At 43.6% G+C, this 23,836-nt stretch overlaps 1 protein-coding gene across 2 annotated transcripts in view; it reads right to left on the bottom strand.

The window, feature by feature from the left end:
• Positions 1–23,836, bottom strand: part of RDX (radixin) — a 67,157-nt gene that overhangs the window by 27,133 nt on the left and 16,188 nt on the right. For both annotated transcript variants that reach the window (XM_090029416.1, XM_090029425.1), the window contains exon 3: positions 4,128–4,211. In XM_090029416.1, the coding sequence (XP_089885542.1) occupies positions 4,128–4,211 (84 nt within the window). The remainder of the gene's footprint in view (positions 1–4,127; positions 4,212–23,836) is intronic.

The raw sequence follows: 23,836 nt of genomic DNA, 5'->3' as shown, positions 1-23,836 counted from the left end.
GACTTGTCATTAGCCATATATTGGAATCACATCAAATGTCTGCAAGTGTGCCATTTTCCCTACAGAGAAACCATACTGTGAATTTGCAGCACCAATGGCAGCAAGGTGGGCAGCATAAAAGCACTGTTAGTATTACAATAAATGATTAATACAAGTGAACTAATTTTAAGAGAGTAATATAGAATGCTTCTGTATTTTTATTTAAAAAGCTCATCCTTCCATGACATAGTCAATAGCCAAGTACCAATTTTCTTGCATACTACAAATTCCCAAATGAGACATGCACCTTGTTTATGGGAAGAAAGAATGAAGGAAAAAAGATTTTTCCAATTATGATCACACAGAGCAGAAACAAAGCCTAAATTATCAGCTCACTCTCCCTTTCCTACTGATGATCTAGGATTTTGAAAAAAGCAAAAAACCCCCCCAAAACCCCAACAGTCTACACGGCTGTGAAATAGAAGGAAAGAGACTAGGAGTACCTAACATACAGCCAAAATGGATGGCTTGATTAGTGTAACATCAAGACCATTTAAAAGAGAGAGCAATTAACAATTATGTAATAAGAGCAAATCAGCAGGAAACAGATAGATTATGATGAGTCATAAAAATCAATCAACTCCCTTTGCACTACCTGAATAGAAATGCCACTGCTGCTGCTGGGCAGTTGGTTTTAAACTTTGGGTGGAGCAGGAATCAAAACAGGGTGTGACTGCACCATTGCAGACCCTTGGATCTGACCCTGTTGGACTCCATCACTCCATCCAGGCAGCTGCTGGAGGGAAGAGAAAGAAAAGCAGCAGCAGCCGTCTTACAGTGCTCCATGAAAATCAACTTCTGTGCTTAAGACACCCACTTTGGAAGGCTAATTTTTGGGAGGAAAGTATGTGGTATGTGAGTAAATATGTCATGTTAATTACTCAATAAACACTGAAGAGAGATTTTAAATTAGCATACATCATTTCTAAAGCTGCCCAGAATCTGGATCAAGAAAGATGAAGCCAAGTTAGACTCTGATGCCAACAGCCCACAAATAAACTTAAGAACTCAGTGTAAGGCAGGAGTGGGCGAAATACAGCCCACAGAGTAAATCTGGCTCACCCAGGGATTTTATTTGGCCCACAGTGGGTCCCTTGGGCTCTGCCTGACCCAGGCATGGGCCCAACCCAGGCTGTGGCATATGCAGCCAGTCCACTATCCTTGTGGTGGCATGGTTGCTAGATTCCACTTCCTAGAAGCCCCAGTGGCGGCGATCCCTCCAGCTGCTGCTGCCAGTGTCACCACCACCACCAGACCAGCCCCACTGCACCCTGACCTGTCCTCCATGAAGCCACCACAGGGTTGGTGGGCAGAGTCCAGATGGAGTGGGCAGGGTCTCTATAAAGACTGTCCTGGAACACCTTCAGGCAGGGTGCATTTGGCCAGGCAGGGGGGGAGCAGCATCTGGGAACATGAAAGGTAGGCAGGGCCTGGCTGGGATCACGGGGCAGTGACAGCATTGGGCAATGCAGGGATTATTTATTTTTTAATATATTCTCCTCTCTCGTGTGTGGGCGTGAGCTCACACACACACACACACACACACATACACACACACCCTGCAGGAATATCATGTGCTTTGGGAGCAGCAAGGGATCAACAAAAAGCCACCTAACTGGGATTTGAACACAGGCATGCCTACTTAGATAATCCCAAGGGACAATAGGTGAAAACAGATTCCAAAATGCACAGTATTGTCAAGATGGTGCTGATACTAGACAAAGATGTTAGTAAACCCTTAGACAACTGCGCTGGTGAAAACTTAGGTAGCTACCATTCCCCAAACACGAAGTAGGCACACCTGGTTTTTGTGGATTGTTCACTTGGGTTTAGGTTGCATTTGTCACCTGCACAGGTCAAATCCTTTTCTGGATCTGGCCTTAAGCTCACATGTCATTTACTGGAATATAACCTTAAAAGAAAAACTGGGTAGTCAGTATTTAGTGTGACATTACCAAAAGGAGCCATCTTGTGAAAGCGTGAAACTCAAACTCTGCAACAAGTTAAAAACCTGTCACTTTCACTGTTCCATGTCCAGAAACAGGGAGATGAAACACTGTTTCGTTTTAAAGGGGGATTATAATAGGTAGGGGGGAGTTTTGATTACAGTATAAATGTCCCAGAAAGAGGAGAATAATGTTCTGTTTCTTCCTTCCCTGGAGAGGAAGCAAGGTATTTATTCTTCTACTATAAAAAGTCTTCTGCCTTGGATTTGTTGTTATACAATAGGAAAAACTAAGATATACATTCATAATTGTGTACTCTGACTCTTTGCAAATATCTCTAAAATATGCATTACTTTCAATATGGTTCAACACATGTTTCAGCTGAAGTCCAACTGGAAATGCATTCTTGGAAAGTTGCCCTGTGATTCATGTTTCCTGTCAGAATTGCCAAGAGGCAGCAAAAGCTGGATATTTGGGCTGTGCGAGGCTTCGGACCATGCTTCGGATCCGGAGAAGCTTTGGACGCTTTGGTGTCCGAAGCAGCATGTCCAGATCGAAGCGCTGGATTCATTAGGCTTTCCAAAGTTGTTCAGAGCTTCTGAACCGCGTTGGGAAAGCTTCAGAGCCGCCTCAGAGATATGGCCATAGGGTATAATGAGGAATCGATGAAATATCTATAACTTTGTTGTTTTTTGATGATTTGGATGAAACTTGCAGGGATGGTAGCCCCTACAGAGAGCACGAAGCCTGTCAAGTTTCAAGAAGAGCGGTGCAGGGGGTCGGGGGGAACTGCACTTCAAATTCCTGAAAACAAAACTCATGTTACATCTATGTGTTACACCACTGGGGGGTGAAAGCTGCAGGGGTGGTAGCGCCTGGTGAGGCCACAAAGCCTACTGAGTTTCAAGGTGATAGGTGCAGAGGTTTGGGGGAACTGCACCTCAAACTGCTGACAGCAAAACTCATGACATGGGTAACACTGTGTTAAAGTGCAGCAGGGTGAAAGCTGCAGGGATGGTGGGTTCTGCTGCAGCCATGAAGCTTGCCAGCTGTTGAGGAGATAGGTGCAGGTCTTCTGGGTTCTGGGGCTCTGCACCCCTAGCTGCTGACAGGCAAACTCATGACATGGATGCTTGTGCAACTGTCTCTGTCTTGGGGCTGTTGATTGTCTGTATTGATTATTTCCTCTCCCTAGTCTGTGGTTTTCTGGTGTTAATCATTGCTAATTAACTAATTATCTAGTAGCTACTAGTAGCTAGGTACTGTGTATTGAGCTGGTCCTTGAGTGAATCATGATTGATTGGTAACTGGTAACACAGTAGCTTAGCAACCAGGCCTGCAGTAGTGTCTCCCCCCGGACCCCACGACAGACCGTTGCAAAAGCACCCATGGCCCCAGAACCCAGAAGTCCTGCACCTATCTCCCTGACAGCTGGTAGGTGTCATGGCCACAGCAGGGGCTAACATCCCTGCACCTTTCACCCTGCTGTGCCTTAACACACACGTGTCACCCATGTCATGAGTTTTGCTTGTCAGCAGCTTAAAGTGCAAACTCCTCAAACGCCTTCCCTCAAACTCCTGCACCTATCTCCTTGAAACTTGGCAGGCTTCGTGTCCTCACCAGGGGCCACCATCCCTGCAGTTTTTACCCCGCTGTGCTGTAACACATAGACGTGACATGAGTTTTGCTTTCAAGAATTTGGGGTGTGGTTCCTCCCAAACCCCTGCACCTCTCTTCTTGAAACTTGGCAGGCTTCATGCTCTCTGCAGGGGCTATCACCCTGGCATGTTGCATCCAAATCAGACAAAAAACAAGGAAGTTATAGATATTTCATTGATTCCCCATTATACCCTATGGCCGGTTCTCTGAGGCGGCTCCAAAGCTTCAGAGCCACTTAGACACGATCGAAGCGGAAACCCAGTCTGGAGCTCCAGATAAGATTGCTGGCATCTGAAGCGGCCGGATACGAAGCCGAATCGAATAGCTACCTAGTTACGCAGGCCTACTGGATATTAGTATGGGTTAGATCAATAAAAAGTATCAACTTGAAGGGATAGACAGGTGCTTCTGACTGTACTCTACCACTTATAGCACTGTACCATGACATCCACTGCAGATAGCTATAGATCATAAAATGGTTACCTGGTCAAAGAGCTGTTTGCCAGTTGTATTGGGTTGGATGGCAAATTCCAGCTCTGCATCCATTGTAGTAACTCGTACATTGATCTGCAAAAAACAAAAAGGAATACTTAGAATAGCATGTAGCACATAAATCTTTCATAATGCTGTTACTACTTCATAAGAAAAATAATATATTGAAATGGTATTTGCAACAAATTAACTTGTATGCACACACACACACATAATATAAAAGGTTTTTGTTCAATGATAAATATTTCATTAAATGCAGTTTAAGTCAAGTTTTGGCAAGCAGCAGCAAGGCAGAGCCCCTGCTCCCAGTGCTGTTGTAGGTGTGGCAGCACTGAGAGCAGGGTGTGGTAATAAATTTAGTTGGGCTTCTGGCCTACTTGACTAGAAAAACAGACAGAGACCAGAAGTGCTGATACTGCTCATTTTAGTTACATGTTCTGAGATGAGGAATCCTGCATGCCTTATTACTCTGCACAGATGTTCATTTAAGTAAACTGCCTGCATGCCTGTTTTGGTTTCTCCAAGGTTGTATTTTTTTTCTCTTTCTCTGTCTTAAGTATAAATATGCTTGTAAACTTATAGAGAGGGAAGATTCCTTTGAAATAGACAAGTGGGCGATTCCCCTTGCTGCATGAAATCCTCCCTGTGATCACAGTATAACCCTAATCAAAGAAAAGCTGGCTCTGTCAGTTCTGATTCAACCACAACGCGAAGTTTGATTTCTTCCACAATTTGGTGCCATGACTCAGATAGAGACACCTGGAGTGATCAGTTGGGACACAAACATCTCTTCACTGAAGCCTTGGTGCCAAACCAAGGTAAGAGACCTTTTGAAATCTCTATTGGGGTTTTTCAGTGAGAGGCTGTCTCTGTGTCTTCCTGATTCACTTCTTGAGGCTCACCCTATCCAAACTTTTTTTGTGCCAGAACTGTCAGACCCACCGTGTAAGTAGTAACTGTGAGTAGAAAGAGTTAAGGTTAAAGACTCTGTGTTGCTGTTGTCAATGAAAGTATTTCCCCATGTGAATTGAGTTAAGTTCTGTAAAGAACTATGAGATCTCTCTGAGGCCAGGAGTGGAAACCTTGTACAGCTGCCCCGAAGACAACAGATTTGTTCTGTGTGCTCTTCGAAAGCAAGGGTGCAAGGTAAAAACTCTTAATTAGAGTGTGAGTGTTTTCCACGATAAGCCTTGACCAAGGCTGAGACTAAAGAAATGCTCTTGAACCTCATGCCTCAACACAGAAATTCCCTTGTGTGAATTGAAAGTATGAATTAAGAAATATGAGCCACTGACCAGGTCTGAGACTAAGGTTGGGTTCAGCCGCCCCAAGGCTGTCAGAAAGACAGTTTTGAAAGCAAGGGGGCTCAACTGGAACCTCATGACCCAGTGGACAGGTTTACCCTTTCCCCACCCTCATAAATGAGTTGTGTCTAACCATGAGTAACTGCATTGTGTGCTGTTATTGCAGTAGAGTCTTGTCTTTGGACATTAGCCACAGCATCTCTGTGCTGCTAGCAAATCTCACAACCTGCCCGGACACCCTCAATAAGCCATTCCTGTATGTAAGACCAGTGTGAATTGAGTTTAAAGATATGGGGAGCGGAGAGTCTAAAGACATACCGGCTCCGCCAAAAGGGACTCCAGCATTGTACATGTATACACACTATGGCCATAAAAGTTGTACGTTTGTAGAAAAATGGAATTGGTATACCAGAGATGATTTTAGCCAGCAGTTTCCCCTGGAAGGAACATTTGAATTAAGAAAAATTGTTCCTCTCCACAGAGACTTAAGAGGTAGTAATGTACCACAGACTCAGTGGAACACATTTTTTAATTGGCATGAAGAAACTTTCAAAAGATGTCAAAAATCTCAAGTTCAGAGTCTTAAGGACTCCCAAGAGAAACTGAAATCTCAGATAAAGGAATTAAAACAGAAAAGTGCACCAAAAGGGGGCTCCCCATCAATAGTACCATCAGCACCAAAACAACTTTATCCACAAATAACTGAGAATGAATCTGCAGAAAATATAATTGATTTTCTTAATGTGCAACCCCCATATCAGCCCCAGGCACAATCTGAACCTGAAGAAGTCCGAAGTAACCAAACAGATTCTTCCAGCAGGATTAGCCCACCTCACCAGAAAACTATCACTCAACAATCATCACCTGCCCTTGGGGCATGCCCATGTCCACCGGAGGCATGGCATCTGTCTTCTGAAATCTCAACCCCCTCCTCTTGTTTAAGGTCTGGTACCCAGTATGGTCCTTTAAAATCTAAAAAGGCTCAGCTTATGCCTTTACACCAACTTCCAGGGCAAGGTGCAAATGGGGAAACTACAATCACAGTCCCTGTCCCCTGGACCCCAGGAGATCTCCTAAACCTTGTTAAACAATTTCCCAACATCAGAGAGGAACCCCAAAAATTTAGAAATGAATTAGACACTGTAATCCATTGTTATAATCCAACATGGGCAGATCTGAACCAATTAATGAGAAGTGTTCTGCCCTCTAAGGTCCACAACCGCCTCATTGCACAGGCTACTTGGCCTACTCAAGACCCCAGAATAGGAGATCAATTAGCAGATGCCCAAGGATGCCTCCTTGAGGCTGTGCTTAAAATTTGCCCCAGGAAAACTGACTGGGCCAAAATACATAACTGTAAACAAAATAAAGGAGAATCCCCAGCAGACTACATGGACAATTGAAACTAGTATTTAAAATGCAGCTGAAACTGCCCCAGAAGCAGTTGGTTCCACTTTTGTCCACGGACTTCTTTCTAAAGTCCAGGAACAGTTGTGCACAATTGCCATAGTTTGGCAGACTAAGCCACTTGCAGAACTAGTCACCATTGCAAATCATTGTACAACCTGCCAGGAAAACAAAAAGGAATCCACGGAAACAAAGCTAATGTCATTACAATTACAGACTTTAGGCAGGGGCAGAAGCTGAGGTTTCCATCAAGGACAGTTCAGAGGCAGGGGACGTGGTCGTGGGATGGGATGAGGAAGATTTCAGTCCCAAAATAATGACAGTTGTCATTATTGTGGCCAACCAAGACACTGGAAGGCTCAATGTCCTCACCGGCCTGGCCAGCCAGGGATGACGTTTAACCCGCCACCACCTCCTCTCACTCAATTCTCTGTCCCGAATCAGGGAGCCTCCTGTTAGGCCAGCCTGAGGAATAGTAACATCATCACAGCCCCACTTCTCCCACTTAATCAAGATGATCCCTTTGTTTCCTACGTGATAAATGGCATCTCTACAAAATGTTTAGTAGACACCCATGCAAGCCGCTCTACTCTTCGAGCTGAAAAATTTTCCACAACTCCCCTCTCCTCTGCTGTTGTAAATGCTGTAGGAATTTCAAATCAAATAGTTCCTCATCCTGTTTCCCAACCATTACATGTTTCTCTTGGTCCTGATCAACATGCCTTTCTCTTTAGTACTTGTTCTCCTGTTAATTTATTAGGCAAAGATTTGCTTTGTAAACTTGGCTGCACTATCTATTGCTCTCCTAATGGTGTTTATTTAGATGTCCCCTGTGATAATAAAATAGCAGTACTTGCTGCTTTAGCTAGCTCACCTCCTGAGCCTGAGTTCCCTGATCTTTCTGTGTTACAAGAAAAAAATCATAAAAGCTGTCCCTCTGTTTCTCTGATCCCAGCATGTCTATGAAGTAGAACAAATCCATACTGCCCAGCTTGTAAAAATTAGATTAAACCCAGCTAAGCCTTAACTCAAAGTTGCTCAATACCCTTCAGGTCCAGAAGCCAAAGAAGGGATACGTCCTGTTATAATTGCCCTTTTAAAGCAAGGTATCATTGTCCCAACTAAAAGCACTTGTAATATGCCCATTTTTCCTGTAAAAAAAACATAAAAAGAATACCTATTGCTTTGTACAAGACCTTCGTGCGGTAAATTCTGCAGTTTTACCTACTTTTCCTGTTGTACCAAATCCAACTACTATCTTGTCCTGTATTCCTCCTAATGCTTGTTACTTTACTGTTGTTGACCTGTGTTCTGCATTTTTATCTATTCCTATGCACCCTGACAGCCAGTTTCTCTTTGCATTTACCTATCAAGGACTTCAATATACCTGGACGCAATTGCCCCAAGACTATACTACATCTCCTTCTCTTTTTTCTCAAATTCTGAAGAAAGATCTAGATGACATAATATTTAAAGAAAATTCTGTGCTTGTGCAATATGTTAATGATTTGGTTTTGGCATCTACCTCCCTTGAAGCCTGTAAAACTGATTCTTTAACTTTCCTCACCTCTCTTGCCCTAAAAGGCCATAAGGCATCTAAAGAAAAACTACAACTTTGTCTTCCTCGTGTCCACTATTTAGGTCACGATATTTCTACTGAAGAATGACTGCTTTCCTCTTCCAGAATAGAAGCTATTCTTAAAATCCCTAGACAAACTACTGTGTCCCAAATGTGTACCTTCCTTGGCATGGCTGGCTACTGCCACCAGCGGATACTTGGCTATGCCTCTATAGTCAAGGCATTGAAAAATCTGACTCTTGTTAATACGCCTGAGCCTTTACCCTGAACTTCAGAAATCGAAGCCGCTTTTGCCTCTATTAAACAAGCTGTTGCAAGCTCCTGCCTTAGGCCTTCCCGATTATACTAAACCTTTTATTCTTTCTTGTCATAAAAAGGAGGGATTTGCACTTGCAGTACTTACTCAGACACACGGAGACAAGCACTGTCCCATTGCTTATTATAGCTCTGCTCTTGACCCTGTTGCAGCTGGATTTCCTCCACGTCTCCGTGCTGTAGCTGCAGCCACCGTCACTGTTGAACTTTCCTCCACCCTTGTATTAGGTTCTCCCCTAACTGTTGCTGTCCCACATGCTGTGGCAGCCCTTTTACTAAAAACAAAAACTTAACACCTTTCAAATGCTAGATTAACTAAGTATGAAATCTTGCTTCTCTCTGCTGAAAATGTCACCCTAACTAGGTGCCCTGTTTTAAACCCTGCTTCTCTGTTACCTACCCCTTCAGATGGTAAACCCCATAATAGCATTTTTGTTACTGCTCACCTAACAATGCCCCGCACTGATCTACAGGACAACCCCTTGCAAAACCTAGATCTAGCATTCTATGTTAATGGATCATGTCAAAGAAACTCAAAAGATTCTCTTGTTGCAGGATATGCAGTATGTTCCCAATATACTGTTATAGAAAGCCATCACTTACCTAATGTGTATTCAGCTCAAGTTGCTGAGCTTGCAGCCCTCACCAGGGCTTGTGTCCTAGCCTCTGTTAATATTTATACTGATTCTCGCTATGCTTTTGGTATTGTACACAATTTGGTCAAAACAAAACAAAAGGCTTCCTCACTTCAGAAGGTGCCAAGATTAGTAATGGTCCATAAGTAAATGTCTTGTTAAATGCTTTATAATTACCTTCTGCTGTTGCTATTATTAAATGCCACGCTCACCAGAAACCTTATGATGATGTTACAAGTGGAAATGCTCTGGCAGATTCCACCACCATAGCTGTGGCTATTTCCACTCCTCAGACTACACCTGTGTTTTTTTCTATTCCAACTGACCAGTCTCCATTGGCAAGTCTTCACGACATTGCCCTCCTCCAAAATATGCGGCACTGGTCAGGCCGCAGTTGGAGTACTGCGTCCAGTTCTGGGTGCCACACTTCAAGAGAGATGTGGACAGCATCGAGAGGGTCCAGAGGAGGGCCACTCGCACAATCAGGGGACAGCAGGGCAGGCCCTATGAGGAGAGGCTACGGGACCTGAACCTGTTCAGCCTCCATAAGAGAAGGCTGAGGGGGGGATCTAGTGGCCTGTTCTAAACTAGTCAGGGAGGATCAGCAGGCACTGGGGGAGTCACTATTCCCCCATGCACTGCCAGGAGTGACCAGGAATAACGGTCACAAGCTGGCAGAGGGCAGGTTTAGGCTAGATATCAGGAAGCGCTACTTCACGGTCAGGGCGGCTAGGATCTGGAACCAACTTCCAAGAGAAGTGGTGCTGGCTCCTACCCTGGGGGTTTTTAAGAGGAGGTTGGATGAACATCTTGCTGGGGTCGTTTGACCCCAGTATTATTTCCTGCCATGGAGATTGGGTCCATATAAAAGTCCATCAACGAAAGTCATCGCTGAAACCTCGCTGGAAAAGCCCATTCCACGTACTCCTGACCACCAACACTGCAATAAAGTGTCAAAGATTCCAGACATGGATCCATGCTTCACACAGTAAGAAAACATCAGCCCCATTAGACCCAGTCTCCTCCATATCAATCTTGTAATCACCCTCTACAGACTGGTAGCGAGCCTAGTGCCTGCCAGCAGAAAAGCTCAAGACCAGTAGTGAGCCAAGTGCCTATTGGTGAAGAGGATTTGCCACTACAGAATGAAAAGGATGTGCCCCAACAACACCACTATGCCCTTTGGGACAGGAAGAAGGCCTCTACCTAGTTCCTGGTTCCCGAGGTAAAGTTAGCTAGTCGTGATTTGGGTAGTTCTCAGTATTGCTTTTTGGGCCATCTTATATGAACTTGACTCATCAGTTATAAAAAACTCTGTAAACCAAACTACACTTCCACACCAACAAAAAAGATCATTTCATGAAAATATGTTCTTGTCTTTAGTTAATCAAACTGGGATAGATTTAAATGTCTCTCGTTGTTGGATATGTAGTCATGTCCCTATCTACTCTACCGGAGGAATACCCATGATACTGGTACCCTTAAATGCAACTCAGATGTTAGCCCCTTACTATGCAGATTTTCATGGAAACGAAACTTGGCAGAATGTAAGTTCCAACTGGTCTATGTACAATTAGCATATGCCACCCCTGGAAAGTTCTGTTGGACCTGTAATGGATCTCGTGTTGCAGTAGGAGTCAGTAAGTGTAAGACAGAATTTAAGATAAATGGTGCTTGGTTTTCTAATGGTTCCTAGATATCTAACTACTCCCCTGCAGGTCAATTTTCAGGCTATTATTCACAATGGATGGTGTCCCCATGCTGTAATATAGGTGGATATACTGCATTAGTTGGTCACTATTTTGTGTGTAAAGATAAGGCCTATAAAAATCTTCCCTCTGGTTGGAAAAAAACATGCTATGTCTCCACTGCGTATCCTGCCTTTACTATTAGATCTCACTTACCTAAAGAAAGAATTGGCAATGTTTGCAAAATTACAAAAAATCAAAGGTTTTGGGGGCATAATGTCCCCCAGCTATGGCGTGGGCTTAGCTATGTCTGAGATAAAGAAAGTTGCAGCATCTCTGGAAAAGACTGCTAATGCTACTGCTGATAGTTTTGATAAAATAAATACAGAAATGAAAGAAATAAGGCAAATGACACTGCAAAACCGACTTGCATTACATTATATACTAGCCAGCAAAGGAGGAGTCTGTGCTTCAGTAGATAAAAAATGTTGTACTTATATTCCCAGTAATTCAGAAAAAAAATCCAGGATTTAAGTAAACATATTCTAAAAGAAGCAGCCAAATTGCACGAGTCAAATAGTTGAAATTTGAGTTCTTGGTTTAGCTCAATTTTCAGTTCCTTAGGCTCTTCCATCATTCAGTTTGTTAATACTGTTTGTTGTTTTTATTGGAGTATGCCTGGTGTTTATGATAGTACAATGTTGCTTAAGTTGTGCTGCCAAGCAAGTGCGGAATAGCCCATTAACCAAAAACAAAGTATATAATTTGTATGTTAAAATAGCAAAAAGTAAAAAGAAAGAAAAACTAGAAATTAAAAAGCTAATGGCTATAAATAACTAACTTGTTAGAATAAAACCCAAAAAAACCCAGGGAACATGGTAATAAATTTAGTTGGGCTTCTGGCCTACTTGACTAGAAAAACAGACAGAGACCAGAAGTGCTGATACTGCTCATTTCAGTTACATGTTCTGAGATGAGGAATCCTGCATGCCTTATTACTCTGCACAGATGTTTATTTAAGTAAACTGCCTGCATGTCTATTTTGGTTTCTCCAAGGTCATTTTTTTTTCCTCTTTCTCTGTCTTAAGTATAAATATGCTTGTAAACTTATAGAGAGGGAAGATTCCTTTGAAATAGACAAGTGGGTGATTCCCCTTGCTGTATGAAATCCTCCCTGTGATCACAGTGTAACCCTAATTAAAGAAAAGCTGGCTCTGTCAGTTCCGATTCAACCACAATATGAAGTTTGATTTCTTCCACAGTGGGCTATGCCCTGCTGCCGCCTGGAGCAAGCCACACCTGCATCGTGCCTCCCCATGCTGGCTGGGCAAGTGGCAGCAGGGCATAACCCCTTTGGCTCCCCCCACCGGGGTCAACCCAGGCCTGGGCAGGAGGCTCCTGCACCACCATGTCAACCCGGGCCTGGGCAGGCAGCTTCTGCAGTACCAAGTCAACCAGCAGGCTGGCCGGGCATCATGTCAACCCGGGCCTGCATCAGCGCTCTGAGACCCGGAGAAGCCACAGGAGAACCCCAATGGAAGCCCTGCCTGCCCCATCCCCTGCCTGGCCCAGCTTCCCGGCACTTTAAAAATAAACAAACAAACAAAAAAAAACCCACACTCACCAGCTCTGGCAGTGGCGACTGGGGGCTCATGGCAGAGTCCCCCCACGCAGTGCAGGGCAGTGGAGATCGCCCCCCACCTAGCACCCATGCAGCAGCTGCCACACGGCTTGAGTGCAGTGCAGCTTTGCAGGGTGTTACTGTCTGGGAGTTGGGGTGACTCCATGCGTCAGCCAAAGCCCAGCACCGCTCAGGCCCAGCTCCCAGACAGCTTGCAGCTCCACGCGACAGCTGTCATGCGGGGGGGCGCAATCCCCCCTGCTCCCCACTGTTCCATGCTGCACAGGGGGGCTCTGCCACAAGTGCCCAGGGGCCCCAGTCACCACTTTTTTTTAAGTCCAAGGAGGCTGGGCCAGGCTGGGGATGGGGTTAGGCAAGGCAGCCATGGGGGCTTCTCCTGTGGCTCCCCCGGCCCAGGGAGAGGCCTGCATAGCCAGAGGATCTACAGGAGAACCTGCAGCCACCCAGCTGTACCTGCCTCTGCCCAGTCGATCTGAATCTCCAAATCAGCACCAACTCTTCCAAAGCTGATTTGGCTGAATCGATTCAAGATAGTGATCTGAATCTCCAAATCAAATCATTGTCCTCTAAATTTGCATTGAATACTTCCCTATTTGCATATGCCTAACGTCAATGTTTCTTTAGTATTTCTCAAATAGGGCTGGGGCCTAATGAGGAATTTGAAGGCAATATTAGCAGTCATATGGATTATCTGAAGAATGCAGTTTCATGTATAAGAGGAAGAGTGAAAGAAAGCACCTATGCATTTTTGGTGGTTTGGAAGTCTTATGTAAGCAATTAAGAAAAAACGCAGTAAAAAAAATATGAACAAATCTGAAGGTTAATGCAAACCACTGGAATTTGATTAAGGGAAATTGTGCAGGAGCCAATGAGAGTATTTGAAAAATTGATTAAATGATTATAGCAATAGGAAATAATTTTAGTAGTTGTATTTTTTCTTATTGGAGGGGAAATGCTGGTGTCTAGGAGGCTCAGGTTGATAAGGTTACAGTACATGAGACAGAAGACAAAAACCTGAATAAAAATGTTTGTCTGTCTTAACAAAAACAGGCAAGAGCTATGCAAGTAGCAGTAAATTTGGTTACAGTCTGAATGTATGGAGCAAAGGAAGGTAACAAGTGTGACAGGGGGCAATCTCCCAGGACCGGTCACAGTACCAGCCCACCTCCATCTCTAAGGCATTCTGCTCAGTCTCTCCTGCCACACCTTGCTGTTACAACAATGGTTGTAATAAAGCAGGAAGCTGCCCATTTAAGACCCCAATGCCTAGGGGTCCCCTTATCACATTCCCGTATCATATTCCATGCCTCGCAGATGTCTCCATTTGAGTTGCTCTCAACTCCAGCTCAGGGCCAGCCCAAACCCAGCCCCTTCCTTGGCATACATTCGTCCCCTCTCTCTACTCTAACAGGCCTCATTCATACTACACGCTGAAATCAGGCCTCTAGCACTCCACCCACTCTCACCGGGCCTCTTGCACACTGCCCCACACTGGGCCACTTGACCTGCCCTGATGCCTTGAGCGGCTCCCATACACTTGCCTACTCATAAGCCTGGGCTGGACAGTGTGCAGCCTCTTGCGACCCTCATCCAAACAGTAACCAGCCCATTCACCTTGTCCTGGACATTGCTCTGACCCAAACCCCCTCATCGGGTAACTCATTACTCTCTCCCTTGCTAGGGCTAACTACTCGCCCACTTGGACTTGGGCCCTCTTCCGGCCTCACGTGTCCAAACACTTACGTAGGCCTAGCTGCCTCCTTCCTGGGGCTTCAACACCCACCCCTCTCTGGGGCCCACACTCCACCCCTATGCAGGGGCTTGGGGTCTTACACCCTCACAGGTTCAGGTGCCTCTCAATAGGCCTGTCTGGCCCCACTACTACCAGGGTCTTACACCCCCAAGAGCTCAGGTGTCTCCCCACTCCCCAGCAGGTGCACCTAGCCCCACTACCTGCCGGTCATAATGACCCACCAGATGGTGGAGGCTGGGGTTATATCAGGCAACCCTACCTGCCTTTTACCAGGGAGGTAACTAGCCTGGCATTTCTGGGGGACTGTCCCACCACTGACAGCCCCACCAGATCACCCTTCATAGATTCATAGAAGTAGGGTTGGAAGGAACCTTGTAGATCATCAGGTTCGACCACCTGCCCTGGGCAGGAGAGAAAACTAGGCTCAAATGACCCCATCCAGGTAGATGCAAACCTCCTCTTAAAGACCCCCAGGGTAGGAGCCGTCACTACTTCCCTTGGAAGTTGGTTCCAGATCCTAGCCACCCTGACTCTGAAGTAGTGCCTTCAGATGTCTAGTCTACACCTACTCTCTAACAACTTGTGGCTGTTACTCCTTGTTACGGGGAGTGTTAGGGGGAACAAGGTCTCTCCGAAACCCTGCTGGTCCCCCCTAGTGAGTTTATAGATAGCCAACAGGTCCCCCCTCAGCCTTCTCTTGCAAAGACTGAACAAGTTAAGGTCCCATAGCCTCTCTTCGAAGGGTCTGCCCTGCTGTCCCCGGATCATGTGGGTGACCCTCCTCTGGGCCCCCTCCATGTTGTCCACGTCTCTCCTGAAGTGAGGTGCCCAGAACTGAACATAGTACTCCAGCTGAGGCCTGACCAGTGTCACATAGAGGGGAAGGATCACCTCCTTGGCCTCGCCTGAGATGCATCTGTGGATGTACAAGGTATGGTTAGCCCTACTGACCGTGACCTGGCATTGTTGGCCCACGTTCATCTTGGAGTCAATGACTCCAACATCTCTTTCTGCCACCGTGCTCTTGAGGAGGGAGTTTCCCAGCTTATAAGTGTGCTGCTGGTTCCTTGCGCCCAAGTGCAGCACCCTGCACTTGTCAGTATTGAAACCCATCCTATTTTTGTTAGCCCACCCCTGCAACCTGTCCAAGTCCTGCTGTAATCCGTCCTTCCCTACTAGCGTGCCCACCTCACCCCAAATCTTGGTATCGTCAGCAAATTTAAACAGGCTGCTTTTCACCCCATTGTTCAAGTTGCTAATAAAGAAATTGAACAGTGCGGGCCCGAGGACCGAGCCCTGGGGGACTCCACTGTCCTCTTCCCTCCAGGTCGAAAAAGACCCGTCCACCATTACCCTCTGAGTATGACCCTTCAGCCAATTTGCAATCCATCTGACTGTGTAGCCATCAATGCCACAATCACCTAGTTTTTAATGAGAATGGGGTGGGAGATGGTGTCAAAGGCCTTGCTGAAGTCCAGAAAGACTACATCCACAGCGACACCTGCATCCAATGTTTTTGTGACCTGATCGTAGAAGGCAATCAGGTTGGTCTGACAGGACCTGCCCTTAATCACACCGTGCTGGTTGCCCTTGAGCATCATCCCTGCTGCAGGACCATCACAGATGTGCTCCTTGATAATCTTCTCAAAGAGTTTCCCCAGGATTGAAGTAAGACTAATGGGCCTATAGTTGGCCGGGTCCTCTCTCTTCCCTTTTTTGAAGATGGGGACACTGGCTTTCTTCCAGCCATCTGGAACCTGGCCAGAGCACCACAAGTACTCGTAAAGCCATACCAGGGGCCCCGCAATAAACCCTGCCAATTCCCTCAAGACCCTGGAGTGGAGAGCATCTGGACCTGCTGATTTGAACACGTCCAGCCCCTCTAGAAGCTCTCTAACCCAGTCCTCCCCAACCTTAGGCCTGGCAGCATTTCTCCCAAGTCCATCTCCTTCCCCAGTAGGTCCCTTCGATGACATCACAGCTGAAGACGGTAGGGGTCAGCTAGCATGCTAGCAGTTGTATCGGAATAGGGTCAGTGTGAGAGCTGGGCCCAATAAGAGAGAGATCCCAAGTACATCAGGGTAGTAGACCAGGGCAGGAGCAGGCAGAAGGAGCTGTGACCACCTAAGGCAAGCCAAGGGGGGCTCTCATCCCTTATGAGGGAGCTCAGCCTGCCCAAGCTCCCCCAGAATTCAAACCCTGGTTATAGTCCAAAAGGTTCTACTGCTACAAACAGTCACTGCAGCTTTAAAACTACCTACCTATAGCACAAGATTTTTTAGGCTTCTGATACATTATATAAATAAATGGTCCACCCTCCCTATTTTTCCTTCTATTTGGATAATTTGTTCATACCCAATTTCATAACTATTTGAACATGGCTTGTTCATACCCAAGAGAGAAAGTACATTTATACCACTTAACAACAATTCTGTCAACCAAATAATGAAGTTGTCCCCACCTGCTCATATGAGATGGGATGCATCAGTCTAGATCAGATGAAAACATACACTCTGAAAGTAAAAATCTAACCTCCTTACAGGACTTCATTTAATATTTCAAAGCAACTCCACAAAGGTTATAATAAGCTTCCACAAGTCATAAAATGAAATAGAACATTTCAGTAATTTCATAAAGAAGTGTAAGTGAAAATCAGGCACTAAGCTGCATGGAAAAGGGGCCCACACTAATAAAGAAAAAATTCTTAAGATGGAAAGTTCATAAGTATGGGGAACTTCTTCATCCCTTCAGTCTGTTATACTAGCTCAGGTATGAATATCCCAAAATAAACATAATTTTGGCAGAAAACCATGGATGCAGATAGTAGTAACAACAAACGTTTCCAAGTGAAGCACAATTGAAAATGCTTTAAAAAGGAAACATTTCAGCCAGTGGACACAGGTACATCCCCATGTCATTGGGCATTTCAGTGTTGCAGCTTCCTCTAGTGCCAGCCAGGCAGCACTAGGGCAGGCTGCAGGGACCAAATGCTCTGCTCTCAGCTCTCTGCTCCCCTTCACTTCACAGGGACAGCAGGAAGTGGGGGGAGAGGAGGGCAAGAGTAGAGTGGAGAGACAAGCAGGGGTTGGAGGGAAATAGAGCAGGGCATGGGACAAGTAGGTTAGGAATACCAACTTTCCTCCCAATCCCTGCTTTTGGCTCCTAAATCTCCAAATTTCTCTCCCCCTCCACCCCCGCCAAAGGGGAGGGGTAGAAAGGATTGGGAGCAGAGGGTTCAACTGACATTAGATAGAGAGTTACATGTATCCAGCTGTTCTTTTGAAATATTTTAAAGGCATTTACAACGTTTTAATTGTTATGTGTGTCCATGTCTTATCTGGAGAGCAGAGCAAAGTGCATCAATTCTCATATTAGAGGGAGGTATAGGCTAATGACCAAGAACCCGCAAAGAAAATTTGTGCCTGACATAACAAGAATTCTTGCTTAATATGGAAATGACAAATAAAGACATTTCTGAGAGGTCTTGAGTTAACTGCAATTGGCACTGCTATATTTTATGTTCCTTGGCGTTATCTAGATCTAATCATGCTGGAAATTCTTCAATGCCCCCACAATGCTCTGCACCAGGAGCCCAATACCAAGGTGGGAAGTCCATGACATTCAGAAACTGTTCCCATTACTCCAGAGCTGAACTTCCACCTCACAAATCACACTCAGGATCTGCTTCTTTGACCCAAAGACTGCCTTTCACGAGAGGTACATACAATGTCAGCACCACAAGGCTCTGACTTCTGAAGGCTACCACACTAAAGGAGATCAGGGAGGGCACAGACTAAGGTCTGACGGATGGAAAGGACAGGGCTATGCTTACTGGTACTGCAACTCGCTGCTTTACCTTCATATCATGAGAACAGAGTGTGCTTTCTTTCATGAGGGGTAATGTAACTAAGCAGTGAAACCTGGAGAGGCTAGGAAACTTGTTTCTTCAAAAAATGTCCTCTTACTGTATAGAGACTACATGGTGGGAGGCTTCTCCCTTGTGCAAGGTCTAGACCGGAGTGGGCCCAGGACAATGAAAAGCAGGGTGTGGTGACAGCAGCAGAGCTCAGTGCACATGCACCTGGGGGCTGCGACCAGAATTTGCAGTGATGAAAGGGTGGTATGACTGCACCAACACACACCCCAGATCCAACTCTGCATCCAGGTAATGCCATACCTAAAGGAACAGGGTCAGAAGGGCACAGTAAAAGTTGAGACCTGGAATTGCAAAGTGTTTTGGCCTTGGATTAAAGTCTAGACCCTTCCCCATAGAAAGTCAGCTGAAGAACTTGAGCTTGGAAATGGGATCCCTTATGTGCCAGAGCCAAGTGTGGACACACACAGTAGTAGAATACAGAGTTGAAGATCTTTGCCTCCTTTATACCCTAGAAACATGACATCTAATGAAAATCGGTATTCCATCTACCAGAGTTAGAACATTAAGGGAAGATGGTATCATCAAAAAGACAGCCAAAATCATGGCTCTTGTCTCCTTCCATGCCACCCCTCCCCCTCCCTGAAGCCAATGACAGTTTCACCTTAACGCGGGTCGGACAATTATTTTGGCTCAACAAGTTTTGGCAAGCTGTCAGGGACCACACAGGTAGCCCGGTCCCTTGACATATGCCCCGCCACCTAGGTGGCAGGGCATATGACTCCTGCCCCATGACTCCTGACCTTTGTCACCAGAAGTCCCTCCCCTTGCTGCCCCCCCTCCCCCACTACTCCTCCCACCAAATGCTTGGGAGGGAGGGTTGCCATCTTAGAACCAGAAAAAAACAAATCACACACTAGAAGTAAAAACATCTACTATATTTTAATTTTGCTACAAAAAATATGTCACAACTTGTGATTGTATACTGTATAGAGTAGGAATTGCATAATAACTCAAAATAAAAGTGTTACTTTGCTGGTTGGGTAGAGCCTTTCTGCCCAAAAGGGTTGGAGCAAGGTCCAATAGGTTATGTTGGGGGGGGGGGGGGGGATTGTGCATGTGGATGCCTTGTTGGCAGAAGGGCTGGGCAGGGAGCAATTCATGGGAAGGCGGAGGCACACCATGGAGTGGATGAAAGTGCCTGGTAGGCTGTATTTTCCCCACCCCACCCCTGCCTTAACATACCATCACCATATGATTTGTAAAATTAAATATATAAATCCAAGCACCTAGACAGGTAAAGAGTTTGAGATAGAATTCATTTTAGAAAAACAAAAGAAACCTTTTTTGGAGTAGCGAGTAAATGGGTATGGTGAAGAACATACAAAACAGAGGATATTTGGCTATTTAAATAAAATATAGGGCTACCAGGGAATGAGAATCCTCAACAATCTAGTGAATACTTACGTAAGTAAGGATAATCTTTTATTTCTACAGAATGTTTTTGTAAAACACATTACAACAATACACAAACTAGGTTAGAACAACAGGGAAGTATTAAGAGGTAAATCTTAATTCAATTACTTTGCACACTGAAGGTTAATCATAGCATAAAATGTTGCATTCATGTTAAAATAGTGTGTTGCAAACCAGTTACTTTAAGTGACAAACCATGACCTATCATTTAACCTCTAAAATAACTTAAGTGGCTTGAATGACCAGAATGTCCTAAATAGCAACATTGCTCCAGTCAAATTGGAGTGTTACAGTGAGTATATTCTGGCAATCACTCTCGCTTGTTCACTTACTTGCCACGTCTTTGATGGGAGAATAAATATAATAAACAGACAAAAATAATTGCAGTTCTTACAAATCGATCTGTATAAGGTAACTTATTTTCTCACAGAATGTCTAACAAGGTGATAACATCCATGCTCAAGGTCAGCCAAGTCCTGTTTTGTATAGTCTCTGGTGAGTGGCTACCTGCTGAGCTCACCTCCCTGGTTAATTCTTCCTTTAATTTCTCTCAGAGTGTACCTTCTGTTGCCAGTGTTTCTGTGATCCCCGTGTCCCTTGAAGAGTCTCACCGCTTTTCTGATTCAGATAAGTATCTCCCCGATGCATGGGCTGCCTCTTGCACCGAAACAGCTATAGAACTCCTGCACCTCCGCACAGGCCGTTTCAACCCTCCAGGTGAAATTCGCATTCCTCATCCCCTTCTGTGGGGTGTTTGTTAGGGAAGTGCCCATTTTAAGGTGTTCCCTTACTTGCTTCCAATCTCTAGTTTATAATTCTTTGCAGGTGTTCGAATCTCCCTCCTCAAGATATTGCCTCCGGTTCTTGGAAATTTAGTTTTTCCCTTTCTAGTAACAGGGTCAATAGACTACCTGTTAAATTAAACACAAAGTATTCTCTCTTCTCCCTAAATGCAAACCCAGCATTGTATTACACATGATTAAGTAAAACAGAATTGCACCAAAAAAAGAGGGAGCAGAAAGAAAATAAGGGGAGTGCTGATAAAGCACTTGTTGATTTACAAATATGTGCTTATGGGTTCATCTCCCCTGTTGATTTTTATATACTGTAGGCAAATGGTAATCTTATAGGACACACCCCTAATTATGAAATATATCCAACTTTCATATTTGCATTATTGAGTTTTGGCAGGTGGACTTGATTTAAAAATGGAACCAATCTTTCAGTTACTGGTGCCATATATAGGTATCTTTATTAAATAATACAAAACATACAAATGTACAAGGAAAGGAAAGCTGCAGGCATAACTGCCTGAACAGGACTGATTCTGTTTTTTCTTTTTCAACTGAAATAGAGATCTGAAGATTGAGGCACCTCAAGGAAAAGACATCAAAGCAGAACAGTACATTTCTATTCACAACTGAAATGCCAATCATACAGATGTGAGGGAAAAAAAAAGGTAAAGTAAGTTATCGTCTCATTCTCCAATACATACTATAGAATCAAATACTGGAAATGCAATGTGCAAGGTACAGTCAGGGGTATCATGGCACGGGGTAAGTAGAGTGTGGGGTACATAAGGGCAACACAGTATAAGAGCTATTGCTGCAGTCAAGCAGGAACACCAACCCAAAAAAAATGTTTTTTTACTGAAAATCTGCAAACTGCCATTCAGAGCCTGGCAGAAGGGTTACACTTAAATTATGTAAAACATCAGCAGGGGTTTAGTTAATTTGTAGTTCTGCAGAAACCATGAGAACTGGCATCTACAAAATTGCCAGGAAATATCACGCTGGCCACGATTTCCCACAAAATCAACCTAAAAAAAACAAAGCAAACAGCGTATTATTTATATAATACGCTGTTTTAGAATGTCCCAATGCTTACCATAATACAAAGACAGTGTAACAATCACTGCAGCCACAGATCACATGACAGTGCTAGTGAAAGACTAAATGAAGGTGCCAGTCAGTGAAGTTAAAATGTTTCCATTAAGGTTAGCATTAATTAGCATTTCTAAATTTTTCATATTGTATATAAAGTGTATATTATATTTAAATTTAGAATATGATAAAATTATAATTTACTTCCTGTGGAAATTGCTATCAAGTTACACAGTATATGCCTCTCCGCCAATTAGCAGTGAAGGGGGCAGGGCCACTGGGAAATTCCCCAAAATGGGTCTTCATGTCACAACCGAGCTGCAAAAAATTGCTTTGTCTTGCCGTAAGTTAAGTAGACCTCTATATATCAGTAAATAACATGTTAGTAAGGAAGTCTGTTTGTCGGTGAAAAGTTTGGAGATTATCAAATTTCTTGGGTTAGCAACTCAAGTCAGGGGTAGAGGACTAGCTTTTGGGGGGGAGGGGCTTATGTCTATTTTTTACTTGAACAAATACCTTTAAAATTTACACGCAAAAATAAAGAAGTATAGCATGGCTTCAGTAATTTTTTTATTCAGGCAGGCAATTTTTTTTTGTTCTTGAACCAAGTGGTTTCTATATTAGATCCTATGAGACTTTAGTATATTGACTATATACCCACTGCCCATCAAAATAAAATTCTGAATTGCTTGATATTCTTACATGTTTACAGAACATATACAAAAATTGACTATAAATTTAAATAGCCATATTAAAAAGGTAAAAAAATCTTTGTCTTGTCCATGGGATACAAATTCGTGTACTGTGCACAGGGATGTAATAGAGGGCAGATTAAACATTCTCTCTGTAAATTACTTGTGGGACAATTAAGTCCATTCATTACAAAGAATCAAGCATATTTCCAGGAAAAAACAAACAAACAAACATAAAAGCTCTAGTTTTTTTATTTATTTTTTAAATTTTGCATAAAGAATCAGTCACTTGCCTTTGAAGCAAAAATGAGCATCAGTCTAATACCAACATCATTACTAAGCTAGATATACTGGTAATAAGAAGTTAGAGCTCTTTCCAGGTATTCCTTTGTATTACTTCAGATACTGACTGACTGTTAATTATATCTATTTGTATTACAACACCAGCTCAAGGTTCAAATCAGGTTCTCTATCGGGCCGGACATTATACAAACACCTAAAGGTAAAGATCCTGTGCTGATCTAACAGATCAGTATAAATGGATGTTAGAAAAACTGATGGAATGAGGAAAGGTAAGTGTAACAGAATAAATGTCAATTGGAACATATGTTCACATTTACTTTATGCAATTAATTGGATAGTTTTGAGTCAATAAAAAATAAAATTAGTCCTCCATGTTGCACATTTGTCTATTTATATTGTAGGCAGACATCATGCATCTACTTGTACTGTAACTGAACTATCACATAAAAATTAATTTAATGGGTTTTTTCTATAAAGCATTAAACTTTACAAACCAAAAAATGAATTTGCAGTATGTGCAATTCAAAGCACAAATGTCATTCACTAAAACTCACTATAAACCTTTCAAAATTAAAATTTAGAATATTTGGACACTGCTGTTTTTGGCCAAGTTATATCCTAAAACACTGAACAGATTTTTAAAAAGTTGATATGTGCTGCCCACAGGTAGATCTTCATTTCCAAACCTTAAAAAAAAAAAAAAAAAAAAAATCTAGCCTCATTAGTGCCTCATGCACTGGAATGATTACCCTTTCACAGTTCTGAATGCTTTGAGAACACACAATTCTGAAGAAAAATCCATTACAATTGTTTTTAATGTTTTCAGTCTTTATAAATGCAACTAATACTTCAGTCAATTAAACCTAATCTTCTTAGGTTATAAAATGATTAATAGTTACGTAACTACTGGTGTCTAATTTTAGTCACACTATTTCTATTTTGGATGAAGACAGGAGAAAGTGGCATATAGCCAAGACATTCTGAATCAACTTTTTTGGAAAGGGTGTGCTGGAAATTAGATCAAATATTCTACTCTCTCAGTATCTATAGAAAGCTACTAAATCCTTCAAAATGTATTCAGCTATTGATAGTTGTAATCATATTTAATGATTATTAACAGCTTGATCTCCCCTCCCGCTGAAGCCATGG

This window comes from Crocodylus siamensis, chromosome 1 (genome assembly GCF_052110815.1).
Source record: "Crocodylus siamensis isolate JL-2025a chromosome 1, ASM5211081v1, whole genome shotgun sequence".
Taxonomy (NCBI): Eukaryota; Metazoa; Chordata; order Crocodylia; family Crocodylidae; genus Crocodylus; species Crocodylus siamensis.
The sequence above is the reverse complement of the archived record's forward strand: the minus strand, read 5'-3'. Positions and strand labels throughout refer to the sequence as shown.